Source organism: Nerophis ophidion, linkage group LG09 (assembly GCF_033978795.1).
Source record: "Nerophis ophidion isolate RoL-2023_Sa linkage group LG09, RoL_Noph_v1.0, whole genome shotgun sequence".
NCBI classification, from domain to species: Eukaryota; Metazoa; Chordata; class Actinopteri; order Syngnathiformes; family Syngnathidae; genus Nerophis; species Nerophis ophidion.
This window is the reverse complement of record NC_084619.1, coordinates 33,139,724-33,154,100: the sequence shown is the minus strand read 5'-3', so window position 1 is coordinate 33,154,100 and position 14,377 is coordinate 33,139,724. Positions and strand designations below refer to the sequence as shown.

The 14,377-nt window shown below is 38.3% G+C and overlaps 1 protein-coding gene across 1 annotated transcript in view; it reads left to right on the top strand.

Annotated features, from left to right (window-relative positions):
- LOC133559773 (kinase non-catalytic C-lobe domain-containing protein 1) overlaps nt 1–14,377 on the top strand; it is a 69,919-nt gene that overhangs the window by 33,797 nt on the left and 21,745 nt on the right. Inside the window, exons 12-20 of the mRNA XM_061911839.1 lie at nt 780–857; nt 929–1,016; nt 1,565–1,628; nt 10,068–10,449; nt 11,115–11,208; nt 11,284–11,381; nt 11,470–11,654; nt 11,885–11,995; nt 12,087–12,234. Coding sequence (XP_061767823.1) covers nt 780–857; nt 929–1,016; nt 1,565–1,628; nt 10,068–10,449; nt 11,115–11,208; nt 11,284–11,381; nt 11,470–11,654; nt 11,885–11,995; nt 12,087–12,234 — 1,248 coding nt within the window. The remainder of the gene's footprint in view (nt 1–779; nt 858–928; nt 1,017–1,564; nt 1,629–10,067; nt 10,450–11,114; nt 11,209–11,283; nt 11,382–11,469; nt 11,655–11,884; nt 11,996–12,086; nt 12,235–14,377) is intronic.

The window sequence follows — 14,377 nt, the reverse complement described above, 5'->3', positions numbered from 1 at the left end:
TGCACTCATACATACTATATCACCTCATCAAACATATATTAATGTTGTGTACCTCCTCCATACTCCTCTCCCGGCAGTGCACACTGGTAAGGCTTAACCTATTTTGGCATAACAATGTAAAAGGTGTTTATACTCCCCCATTTGCTCTCTTTTGTAATTTGTATTTTTTTCTTTGTAATTAAATTGTTTGTCATTTGTAATTCATTAAATGTATGTATTGTTGCATTTGAATCCACTGTAATGTTGATTATAGAGGTAATTATTATAATTCATTATCTATATTGTTTTTTGTTTTTGTTTATTTTGCTTCATTTGTAGTTTAATAATGTTCATTGTCATTTCTGTGTTGTTGCTGTCTATTTTGTTGACGGGTTCTTCTTTGTAACTTTTGGTACCATATTTGTGTTTATATTGTTTGCTGATGTGGCTCCGTTGTTGTTGCCGGAATGGCTGGACAGGACATATTTTAAAAAAGCAACTTCAAATTGAAGCATTCTGTTACCAAATAAATACTTAAAATACATTAAAATTAATTAGATAATTGATTTTCCACTGGGCCCTGCAATGAGGTGGCGACTTGTCCAGGGTGTACCCCGCCTTCCGCCCGATTGTAGCTGAGATAGGCGCCAGCGCCCCCCGCGACCCCGAACGGGAATAAGCGGCAGAAAATGGATGGATGGATGGATTTTCCACTGTACCCTCCAGTTATTCCAGCATTTATATTGCATTTTGCTGTCATGTTCTGCACCATTAACATGCTTTATTTGCATTAATTTCAGAGCTGTTGTGACTACTTAACGTGTCAAGGGACAAATCCTGATGATGTGTGGAAACAGCTCATCAGCAGAGTTCACCCGGTAAACTCAAGTTTATCGCCTCATGATTTGTCCAGTCGCTCCTCGTCTAATGGTCCAATGCTTTCTTCCAGCCAGTCCCAAGATGCACTTACGGAGAAAAATTGGGTGCAGCTAACACGAGGCAAACTTTGTTTAAAGAGACTCCACATTTCAGCAGTGGTAGGACAGTTAACTTTCAAATGGTGAATTTTTGTGACTTGTGATTACAACACGGTCTAACACATCGCTTGCCATAGTAGAATTTGGTAAGCCATGTTCTCGTAGCACTTCTAAAAATCTAATAATAAGAAATTACCAACCTTGTCACGCAATTTCAACTTTGCTGCTTAAGGCTACTGTACTTTTTGTTCTTTGTGATTACAGTGCAAGCTACAAAACATTTATTTTGTGGACTGGTCGAGATATGTTTTATCAGCAACATTGCTCAGTCTGTTTACACACACATACTTTATTCACGCTAATGAAAATGGCAGGAAAAGTTATTAGATCAATGATGACTTCCACTGAGCATATCCTAAATACCGTAATTTTGATTGATTTGTGTCTGTCTTTAAAGAAAAATGTTTCCTGTATGTATTGAATTGTAATTTGGGTCTGAACTACATTTATATGTGCTATATTTCTGTAATTCTAAAAATCAATGCTACACTACTTTGTGAAGTGTTTATATCATGCTCACTGAGATGACAAATGTATGCCCCCTTCAGCTTTTCATTCAACGATGGGCTTCCAGAAACCTTTCCATCTAAAGCCACACACTTCACCCCCATCTTACTGACCAATGAAAGCAAAGAGAGACGTAATTCTGGAGCTGCCATTCTCAAGTAAGGATATTCTGTTATTAAAGTTCTTGTGTAATGCCGAATAATGTTGTAACAGTAATATGTATCCCTGGAGCCTGTTTATAGCCACCAAACTGTGAGGAAAATATATCATCTCCCTCACTTGTTTGCTCTACTTTTGAAGTACCACTCAAATGGTTTCGAAGGTCCGGATATTAATGTTGTCTTAAACATAAACCCTCCTTGCTCATGGACATGGTACTGCCTCTGACCTGCCCGTAGATAGATGGGTCTGGTTTGTGTATGTAGCCACAACTTTCCAAAGGACCACTTTGAGGAAAAAAAATAGTAGGCTTTGCAACACATCTTAAAATAAAGACTCAAGCTCTGCCAACTCGCCATCAGTCATTGACAGGAGTGGAGGCTGTTAGTGTTCTAATTTTGTTTATTGTTAGTAAATGTGCTAACCCAGCATGATAGCTTGTTAAAATGTGACTAATCTTAGCACTGTAGCTCAAATGGCTATGCTAGCGTCTCTAACATTGTTGATCTCTCCCACTCCTTAAAGTTCTCTGATATTTCAATTTTTTTACGTTAGCAGAGTTATAATGTACAGGTGGATCTCAAATAAGAATATGTTCAAAACCTTTATGTATATCAGTAACAGGGTTAGTAGATAGAGACTTACAAACGGGGAAGTATACTCTCTGAAACGGCAGTTTTATGTTGGTTAGAAGCTTTTTAAGGTCAGTTTCGATTATTTTTCAATTATTATATTTATTTAGTTAATGTTTTTAATTTTTTAACCTCTCCTGTCCAACCACATTATCAATTAATATTGTTAGATGCCTGTATCTGCTGTACAGATTTTAGTTTTTTAGTTATTTGCCAGGCCCTATCTTGGATAGGGATGGGTACCTTTAACATTAGAAAACAATACAGTACTAGTTCCTGGCATCTGCCAATTTTCAGGTTTTTCTGTATGTATTCATGCATTAATAAATGTTAGTTTGTTTAATAGTAAAATGTAATTGTTTTTATTTATGATTTCAAAAATAGCTAACAATGAAAACTGTGCTCTCCAGTTAGTACATATTTGTTCTGGGTTCGCTCAAAAATATATAACACTGCAACCAATGATGGCTCAGTCACAGAACTTTTGTTGGTGGTGTTAATTGCACCAAGTAAATGACAGCAGTGCGCTGGGTGCAAAAATATATACGATGCAAAAATGTGAGAAAATTAAAAGTAAATACATACAAAATAAGTATTTACAAAATGCAGGAATAAGAAAAAACATCTGCACCTCAAAAATCACAACTCACTTTCAGCACTACCCCAGCTTTCCACAAACTACTAGCTTACCACCCACCACTCCGACTGATTAAAACAGCCTCCCTTAAATAGTCCAAGACTCTCCCTTGGGCATACCATTAACAGAAAAAAAGGGGGATCAAACTATACTTGTACACTCTATGTAACAATTCACAATATCCCATAATAGACATAATCCAGTAATATATATATATATATATATATATATATATATATATATATATATATATATATATATATGTACTGTATATATATATATATACTGTATATATATATATATATATATATATATATATATATATATATATTAAGGCTGCAAATCCTTGGGTGTCCTACAATTCGATTCAATGTCGATTCTTGGGGTTGCGATACGATAATATATCGATTTTTCCGATTCAACGCGATTCTCGATTCAAAAACGATATTTTTCCGATTCAAAACGATTCTGTATTCATTCAATACATAGGATTGTAGCAGGATCTACCCCAGTCTGTTGACATGCTAGCAGAGTAGTAGATTTTTTTGTAAAAAGCTTTTAAAATTATAAAGGACAATGTTTTATCAACTGATTGCAATAATGTATCGTACAACGTGAGAATATATATATAATATATATACATAAATAAACAGTCTTCTAAAGGCACTTATAATTCCTATAACTCCATAACTTAAAAACAAGTCCAAATTAAGACCACTTTGTCCCTTCCATTGGTCACGTGACCATCCAGAAGCATATATTGGGTCAAGACGCGATGAGAACAGCACACTGCTTGGTAAGTCTATTGTGTGTAGGCTTTTGCATGTGTAGTTTTCGTGTGCAGCCGACTACACTCCACTGGAAAGTTGTAATGTCCTCGCTCTCCTCACTTGATGACGCGGAAAGAGCGTACCGTCACAATCTTGTGTTTTTTCCACTTCCGAGTCCTTTTTGCAATAATTTCCGTATATAGTAGACTTTGCATCCAGTTGCAATTCCAAGACATTATATGACTGTAGTGTATAGACTACAGTGTGTTGCCTAGTCAGGTTGGAGTCTTTGCTATTAAGCTGAACCAAGTATTTTGTTGCACCCTAAAATGTGTTTTACTGTAAGTATTGTACTTATTACATACATTATTCAGCTTGTAGAAATCTATCCTTGCTTTTCAAATCCTAAAATTCACATCAACATATATCTCTCCCTGCTTATCAAATACACTGTCAAGATAGATGAAGCGTTCCACTTCCTCTAATGCTTCTGCTAGTCGCATGTTGTTGTTATGTGCATAATGTGGTCAATGCATGCTGGAAAAATTGTACTGATAGTGGTCTTTTCCTGCATTTGTTGCTGTGTGCGGGAAAAAACGTGCCACGTCATCAGCAAAGACAAAGTTATCCAATTGTGTCCAATGTTTCCATTAGATATACCATTCCTCTTCTTGACGGTTGATGTCTTCATTACTACATTGCCAACAGAAAAAGGAAGGATGACGATAAGCATTCTTGCCTCACAACTGTTCGCACTTGGATGGCCATGAACCACTATGCAGATCATTCCTTCATATGAGTTCCTGTTGATGTTACTGATTTTTCTGGTACCCCATAGTGTCTCAACAGTTTTCAGATGGTCTGCTTATCCACAGGGCTTTTCATTATTATTTAACATTGAAAAAAGCCATGTGCCTGAGCTCTGCACACTCTGCCCAATCACAAATCAGTTGGAGGTGCTTCTTTCTCATGATACCAATAAATGACAGTTTGCTGCAGTGCTGAAGCCCGTTAAAAAGCATCGCTGCAATGATATTTACATTAGAAGAAGTGGTCGAATCGAATTACCCCAAATATAAGTGTATTTTTTGTAACTTGCAACAAAATGTGTTATACTATAGCCTGCTCACAGCCAGATGTGAAAAGTATGTAACATTTGGTTTGCAATCTTTTTAAATGTACACATGCCAGCGCTGTCAAAAAGGACACAAAATACTTTGACATTTGTTTGATTACTCAAGGTATTATTATTGTTATTATAACACATGAATGCTTGTTATGGAAGCAGCCATTTGTGACGCGAAGGCAAGTCATTCCTTCGGTGCCATTGTGCCGCAACCACTGGCTTCTGCTGTCTACCTGACTGGCTAAGTTGGTGCTGGAGCCACAGAAACACATTGTGACAGAAATAAGTGGCACAGTGTTTGCCTGTAAATGAATAGGCATCCTCACAAAAGTTGTTATGAATATGAATCATTAAATGCATAGGCGAAAAAGGGAATGTGGCTTGGCATTGTCTTGTTGAAATAAGGAGGGGCGTCCATGAAAAAGATGTTGCTTGGATGGCAACATATGTTGCTCCGAAACCTGTATGAACCTTTCAGCATTAATGGTGCCTTCACAGATTTGTAAGTTACCCATGCCTTGGGCACTATTACACCCCCATACCATCACAGATGCTTGCTTCTATACCTCTTTGGGCCGGAGGACACAACGTCCACTGTTTCCCCAAAAAATTTGAAATGTGGACTCGTCAGACTACAGAACACTTTTCCACTTTGCATCAGTCCATCTTAGATAAGCTTGGGCCCAGCAAAGCCGGCGCCGTTTCTGGGTGTTGTTGATAAATGGCTTTCACTTTGCATATGAGAGTTTTATCTTGCACTTACAGATGTAGCGACCAACTGTAGCTACTGACAATGGTTTTTTGAAGTGTTCCTGAGCTCATGTGGTGATATACTTTACACACTGATGTCACTTTTTGATGCAGTACCGCCTGAGGGATCGAAGATCACGTGTATTCAATGTTAGTTTTCGGCCTTGCCGCTTAAGTGCAGTGATTTTTCCAGATTCACTGAACTTTTTGATGATATTACAGACCGTAGATGGTGAAATCCCTAAATTCCTTGCAATAGCTGGTTGAGAAATGTTCTTAAAATGTTCGACAATTTGTTCACAAAGTGGTGACCCTCGCCCCATTGTTGTTTGTGACTGACTGAGCATTCCATAGAAGCTGTTTTTTAACCCAACCATGGCACCCACTTTTTCCAAATTAGCCTGTTCACCTGTGGGATGTTCCAAATAAGTGTTTGATGAGCATTCCTCAACTTTCTCAGTCTTTTTTGCCACTTGTGCCAACTTTTTTGAAACATGTTGCAGGCATCAAATTCCAAATGAGCTAACACTTGCAAAAAATAACATTTACCAGTTTAAACTTTAAGTATCTTGTCTTTGCAGTCTATTTAATTGAATAGATGTTGAAAAGGATTTGCAAAGCATTGTATTCTGTTTTTATCTGCAATTTACACAATGTGACAACTTCTCTGGATTTGGGTTTTGTACATTGTTGAAATCAAATATTGGCAAAGTCCAAATGACCACCTTTGTGTGTTGCCAAATTATCCACAGCCTGCTTCAAGGCATGAAGTAGGCTTAAAGCAGTCCTTATTTCCACATCAAATTCACTCTTGATGCATCCCATCTTTGCCATATAAAGGGTGTATGCCTTTTTTTTAGCATAAGCAAGCCTAATACATGAGGCCCCTGATCAATGCATGATCTTCTCTTCCTGAAGCTAGCTTTTTGAGTTCGCATATTTCATTTTGTTTAGGTGAACTCTGTTGAAGATTTAAGATGAGTTTGATGGAAGTGTTATCCCCCTGTAGGAACTAAGGCGACCTTTCGTTGGAAGCTTTATGATTTGGCCCTCCTTCCACTCAGAAAGAAAGTCCTCCTCCCAAATGTTTTGGAATGGGTGGTAGAGCATTTCCACAGTGGTCTTCATCTGCTTTCAAAGCTTCTGCCTTCCCGTTTCTCAATTGTTTGATGGCCTTATACATTGAAACGTCACATATAATAGAAAGGTCACTTTTGGCTGGTTGGGTTGTTCCCAGGTTTGATGGAGAAGCTCTATTCAAGTGATTTTCATAATGCTCAACCCTTCCAAGCTGTTGCTGTACTATACCTGGAATATCGTTCTCTTCTTTATCCCTCAATGGCCTCTCTGGTTGGCTAAACTCGCCTGAGAGCTTTATGATGATAGTATACAGCTCCCTCAAGTTACCCTTCATCTTATCTGCCTTTATGCCCCCTTATAACTATTCTATTAGCTCTGAATCCCGTTCTTGGACCTTGGCCTTTATAGCATTTCTGCCTTCTTCCTTTTCCTCTCCCGTATTCTTCCGAAGGTTCCTGCTGAGATCCATTATTTTCTTCCCTTCTTCTTGTAACGTAGCACTTTCTGACATGTTGATATTATTACCTCTTTAATGCTTTGCTACTTCTCCATAATGGCCTCGCCCTCCATCATGCTGTTGGAGTATCTGGGTCTTTTTAGGGAGCATGGTCCTGAAGTCTTCTGGCCTGGCTAGAAGTGATGTACCTCTGATTTGCCCTTCCAAGTTCCGCCTCAGAAGATGGTGATCTGAAACAACATCTGCTCTGCTTCTGACCTGTAAATCTTTTAAACAGAACTTCTGAACCCAGTGAGGTTTCAGGGTGCCCATGAGAGCCAGAGGGACTTCCATATTAGGGTCTTTATAATAGCTTGAACATTACCACAAACCTCGAGCTAGGTGGCAGCAGCGCTAGAATAATTCACCAGGCAAATCGAGAAATATAAAGAAGCATACATAGCCCTTGGGTGTACGTAAATTCCGTAGATAATGAGGATATTAAGTATAATAACGTTAAGAAGAGTAAGCTGTTTATTTGGAACAAGTGCTAGTCAACAACTAACTTGACACATAAGGAGATTAATAAATACATATGTAGTTATTAATATAACATCTCTTAACAACCCTAAAATCTACATCATCACTGTGTTCTCAAAATGATTGATGCCTAAAAGTGGCTCTGTAAAAGAAGACAAAAAGGTGTTATACAGTAAATGACAAAACACACAATACTTGTCTGAAAATAATGATAACTTATTCACAACTGTATTCTGATGAGACATTGATAGCTAACACAATAATATTATCTCAACTGACAATGCCCTGTGCGCACTTTTAGATACTTAAATTAGCATGAAATACATGTGAATGAAGCAGTATTCATTAATAATGTTGCCTGTGCGCTTTTCTAAAGTCTGGGTGAATGCTGAGAAGTGTCTGACCACTTTGAGGGTGCTTGTCAAGCCTCTTCTGCATTGTAGATGACATGTAAAGGTGTATAAAAGAACACATTAATTTCAGCAACATATGAATGCATGTCTCTTCATTTATATGTACTATATGTACAATAGAGAATTGACGCCTGTCTTGCAGAGGTCTTTCAGTTCATCCTCTGTAATGGTAATGTGGAGGCAATGTTTAATTAGCTGCCATTTTTGCTGATCAATCTTCATCACCCAGTAGATCTGTTTACAGAAACCCGGTCATCACTGCTGTTCGCTTCTTTCTTTTCAATTTGTCAGAATGCAACATGGCTGTTGGATCGTAAGAGAATACTTTTTCTTCTCCTGTGGACTTGAAACTTCATCGCCTACCCATTGAGTGCTACTTCATTTAACACTGGTACAGAGCAATGTTTTTCTCTGTTTTCATACTGAATAAATACTTTCAAGCTAATTGTAAAAATAAAATAAATAAATAATGTTTTCTATGTACAGTGTACAAGATGGTGATTTAGGATGGAGAGAGTGTTAACAGTGTAACTGTCAATGAAAGTTTAAATGCGCAAGTAGCCCAACATAAAACTATAAAAAAGTTCACACTTCTAATTGGAAAAACTTCAAGATTTTTTGCACTATAAAATGCTTAAAAGCATTTTTAGGTCAGAAGTGACCAGTTTAGCCGAGCAATACTGGCCCAACATATCTGTTCCGATTCATCACAAAGACGTTTGATGGGTTTGGCATCCAGTCTCACAAGGTTTACCAAAGACATTAGTACTTCAACTTACAAGCTTAATTGGTCCTGTGACGGAGTTTTTAACTCAAAACACCTGTATCCAAAATCAATTAATTAATTTACCGTAAATCAATTTAATTGATTTACAATGAATGGCGGGAATGCTTGTAACTCGAATGTTTGCTTGAAACCTAGAGCATAAACATTACTAGTACCTCAGAGACAGCTATTATCTCAAAACACTCCAACCAATTGGGGGCACCACTGTAGAAAAAAAGAATAATTTTAATGCTTTGTGTACTACAACAAAAAAGAGACTTTTGCAGATTGTTCCAAAAAATATTGAAAGCATAGAATTTTCCAAACTGTCTTAGTAAAAATAATTACAATTCTTGCTTGTTTGATCATATATTGGTGATGTACAATTTAAAGGCGAATTTAAAGCACACATTAATGCACTGTACTTAGTGAAGGTATATGTCAGTTGATAGATGAAAGTTCTTTTTGAATAGCCTTTTGATTAACTGATCTTTATCTGTTGATCTCCCTGGAAACTTCACTGTTTCGGGTTATTTAGGAAATGTGTGAATGCGTGCACGTGTCAAACCTTAAAATATATGCACACAAGTGTGTTTAATGAATCTGTTGCACTGAATGTATGGCTTAGGCAAACTTCAGTGTGTTAGACACAAAAACATTGTTCATTGCTCAATTCATTACTATGATTTGATTTAAGTGGACCCCGACTTACACAAGTCGAAAAACTTATTCAGGTGTTACCATTTAATGGTCAATTGTACGGAATATGAACTGTACTGTGCAAACTACTCATAAAAGTTTAAATCAATCAATCAATCAAGGACTAGTGGTCTCGCTGAGCCCTGAGCTGTTTTTAGTCTGTTTTTAGTCATTCAGTTCTCTGCCGCAGACTGAAGTCACAAGATGCATGATAAAATGCAGTCCAATGCATCATAGAGAAATCCATACATTTTGACAAAAGGACACACACATAATGCATCAGTGGTATGTTAATGTTGTTCTAAAAATGTGTTAGACATGGGTTCTATTTTAGCTCTTGTGACTGGAAAGGAAAATATAATACAGAAAAGGAGTTCAGCTTGAATTGCTTTTATGCTCATCACTTGCACTGTGGATGCATTGTGTATTTCAAAAAGAGACACTCACCCAGAGCTAGTGAATTTCACCATTTTACTGGGGGGGGTTTTTTACCACTCATGTGATTCCGTCAGCTCTCTTTTGTTTCCCCTCACTAGCCCATCTCGCCGCGCTCTTCTTCTGAACACAGACATGGACTGTTTGGACGCAAGGATCACAGAGGGAAGAGACCACTCAGCTGGGGCCAGCAATGACATTTTCTCTGAAGCTGAGTGTCAGTCCCAGGTAAAGAAAAGGTTGCATGATGTCTATGATGAGCAGATGGGTCCAGACTGCTCAGAAGAGATAGAGCAGAGTGATTCTCTAATATCAGAGGAAAAACTCTCAACTGGATCCAAAGCAGATGGACCATACTTGTACTTCAGGCCCACTTGGGCCCTGGCTTTCTTTGGAGAGGACTGTTTTAACCAAGAGGTGATCCAGTATGCTTTAAGTCTCGGCCAGTACACAGGATCACCATGTCTGGCTGTGAAATCACAGGTGGGTGAAGCAGATATGCACCGATTGTTTTTTTGGCTTACATAATTGTGGTTACAAAAATAGTCTAGATACACAATATTTCATGTTTAAAATAGACAAATGTGGACCAATGTAATAATTTCATAATTGAATCGTACATTCACATATATACATACTATACATACATAGTTACATTACATCAACTAATAATAACCTATTACGCATTATATACCAGCTGGTTTTCAACCATTGTATTTATTCCCCATCTTTTGGACCTTTGCAAAAATTTAAATAAATAATGGAATTATGCAGAAAGTTGGGAAACCTTTAGGCCAAATGAGATGAGCGCATGTGGGGGCCTAAAGATAATTGGCATGTTATTCTCTCCAAACTGGGTCTGCATACTAAAACAGTTGAACTTGGCCCTTGGCATAGTAAGTCATTATAATTTGCAGAGGAATATTAATGAATCTTAGTGTTTGCACACTTTGATGGCCCACTTTTCCCTTTAGAAGGCCTTAAAATAACAGCTCACAACACATCTTGCGAGTCACTCTTGCAATTTCTCAGGATCTGTTGCGTTTAGTTGCTACGGTGAAGAGAAAGAAAAACCCATAAAATATCACTGAAACACCCAAAGGCACTGTTACAGAATGTTTTGATGCCGTGTTGCTTTTGTTCAATAGGAGCTGCAACAGCAGCTGACAATTGAAACAAAGACTCTCAAGAAAACAAGGAATTTCTATCAAAAACTATGTCGGCAAGAGAAAAAAAATAAAGGTCAGCAAGCAACCCATTTTTTGCATCAAATAGTATACGTAGTGTGTCTCATAAAAAAATAAATGTATCCCAAAGGTTCAGAGAACAAAGTGATGCTGTCCAAACTCAAGTCTGAGCTTGACGAACTGAGAGCTAAAGTGATCTTCTTGGATGATGTCAAAAAATACCTCGAGGTGCCGTCGAAGTACTCCAACTCCCAACACAGAAATTTCCCCTAACATTGTGTGTGCATTCAAATTATTTATTTTTCTATTTCTTCAGACTCAGATTGTGGCTCAGTGGGGTTTAGACGTGTCATTACTGCCCTCTTTGGCTAAATGTGGGCCAAACACTTTGACTCTCCAAAGCTCTGAGGACGCATCTGTTTTGACCTTTACAACTTGTAAAGGAAAAAGACATCTGCAAGCTGGACCGCCTCTCGGCCTCATGACATACCTTTATGCAAGGTATCTTTTAACAGTACTTAATGTAATCCCTTTGAGAATATTCATATTTCACACTGCTGTTTATGTTGTGTTGCATGCATTACACCACAAAAAGAAGAAATTCTCACATGTAGGCATGAAAGAGATGTCAAAATATATGTGATATGCCTTTGAAGAGTTTGGGAGCTTGGTGCACCTCAGTAAAACTCACTGAAAACTGAATTGTGAAAAAATGTCTTTCTTTGATAAAGAAATGCTGCTTCGGAGGGGTACATCCAGCAGTTCCTGTATACATATCGCTTTTTTTGCACTCCGGAGCAGTTACTACAGTTTATTATGGAGAAATTCATCAGTGCTGTAAGGTATGCTATTATAACACACACAGTATAAAACAGGCTTAAATTGCAAAAAATATGTACTCATCTAATAACACTGTTTTGTTTTCACCGACAGAGGAGGTCCAGACATGTCAGAAAATAATACTAACATTTTTCACCGCAGTTTGGACCTGCTACACTTATGGATTACAGACAGTAAACTAATCGACTTCACACCAAAGTCCACCATTGTGGATGTTTTAGAAAACTTTCTTCATACTGAGGTAATAACACAAATAGATATGTTGGTCAATAGCTGCTGATTTTGGGATAAGGAGTCTGCAAATATTTTGCTGTGAACTTTACGTCTTCGCTTGCCAACCCCTGGATTCAAATATTACATTTTTTCTGTTAGGGATGCATGATATTTTTTTTTCAAGCCGATCTCGATGTACATAACTTCTGGCTTCTCAATACCGATAGCTATAAGTTATTTATTTTTAATGTTTTTTTTTTTCGATTGAACTGTAGTTTGTGCACAACTCTTCTTTGTGGCTAGCTTTGAGGCGTCTGTCGGCTTTTAAAACACTGTCGTAGTGATACTGGCATTCCAGGGGGAGGATAAGATTTAATGAGTTAAAGCTTGATGTATGTTTCCCTCTTGCGTGTTTGCAGAACATTTGGTGTAAATAGCCAGCAAAATGTCTTCCTCAAAAACGTTGAAGATATCCCACACGATGGAAGACATGTTTGTTTACAATAAGCTCAGGGGACGTTTATGACCTCCGACGAGGCAGGAAAAAAGGAGCGCTTCTTCTACTTACTCTAAGGCAGGGGTGTCAAACTCAAATACAGAGTGGGCCAAAATTTTAAACGGAAAAAAGCCGCGGGCCAATGTTGAACAAATTAACCTTTTAATAGGGACCCAAACAAGTTTTGCATTAAATATTGAACAAGCAGCTTATATAACTTTAGTGACAGGCAAAATCCAGTTTCAAATAATAATAATAATAATAATAATTAAAAGAATATCAATGGCATATCAAATAAAATTTAAATAAAAATGGTATGTCTTTTTTTCTATTTGCAGTCTTCTGAGGTAAATATCACATTTTTTCCACAGGCTAATAATACATTTGAAAATAAAATAACAATAATGAATGAACCAAACATTCAAGCCTTGAAGTAGCAAGAGAAAATGCATGAATAAAACGTTAATTATTGGTCAGTTTGCTGGAAGTTTCCCAGAAGAGTTAGTGCTGCAAGGGTGTCTGGGTATTTGTTCTGTTGTGTCACGGTGCGGATGTTCACCCGAAATGTGTTTGTCATTCTTGTTTGGTGTGGGTTCACAGTGTGGCGCATATTTGTAACATTGCTAAAGTTGTTTATACGGCCACCCTCAGTGTGACCTGTATGGCTGTTGACCAAGTATGCATTGCATTCACTTGTGCGTGTATGTGTGTGTGTGTGTGTGTGTAGAAGCCACACATATTATGTGACACGCTGTTAGTATGGAGGAAAAGCGGACGTGACGACAGGTTGTAGAGAACGCTAAAGGCAGTGCCTTAAATGCACGCCCCCAATATAGTTGTCCAGGTGGAAATCGGTAGAAATTCGGGAGAATGGTTGCCCCGGGAGATTTTCAGGAGGGGCACTGAACTTCGGGAGTCTATCGGGGAAATTAGAAGGGTTGGCAAGTATGAGTATTAGCGGTGAATGCGGTGTTACAGCGGCACCGACGCTGTATAACACCGGCGGGCCAGCTCTAATGCTAAATTGATATTGCCTCAAGGGCCAAATTAAATCACACGGCGGGCCAGATTTGGCCCGCGGGCCAGAGTTTGACACCCATGCTCTAAGGGAACGTTCACACATTGCCGGTTTGGCGTTTCTCAAACTACTGTGAAACCATTTTTCAGTGATGGCCGAAAGTCTGTTTTAACAAGTTTTGAACACAGCGGCAATGCAGATATGCAAGGTAGTACTATGGATTTCTCCAAAAGAAGGCCGAGTCCCTCTACTCCACATCACCTACAGCGCCTACGTGTTGCTTCTTGAAGAGTCTGTAATGTTTTCCTGTTAAACTTTGCCACCACCATATAATCACCGCCTTCAAGTTATGAAGGTCTTGGAAAATGTGGTGAGTGGCGGATTATAGCTGTGTATTATCGTAGACTCTGCGGTGCAAAAACGGAGGCTGCCATTCTTTACCCTGCAAAAAAAAACATTTCAGGCCACCAAGACCACCGCGAGAAGTTTAATTTCATGGCGGATGAGTGACAAATGACCAGGTTTTGTGTTCAATGTTAACACAGTCTTTGGCGCAGCGTGGCAAATTGCCTTGAACCGTCATGTAAAGCGGCAATGTGTGAATGCAACTTAATGCTCCAACAGCACAGTAAGGGTATTCTCCCCTCATTGGAGTGT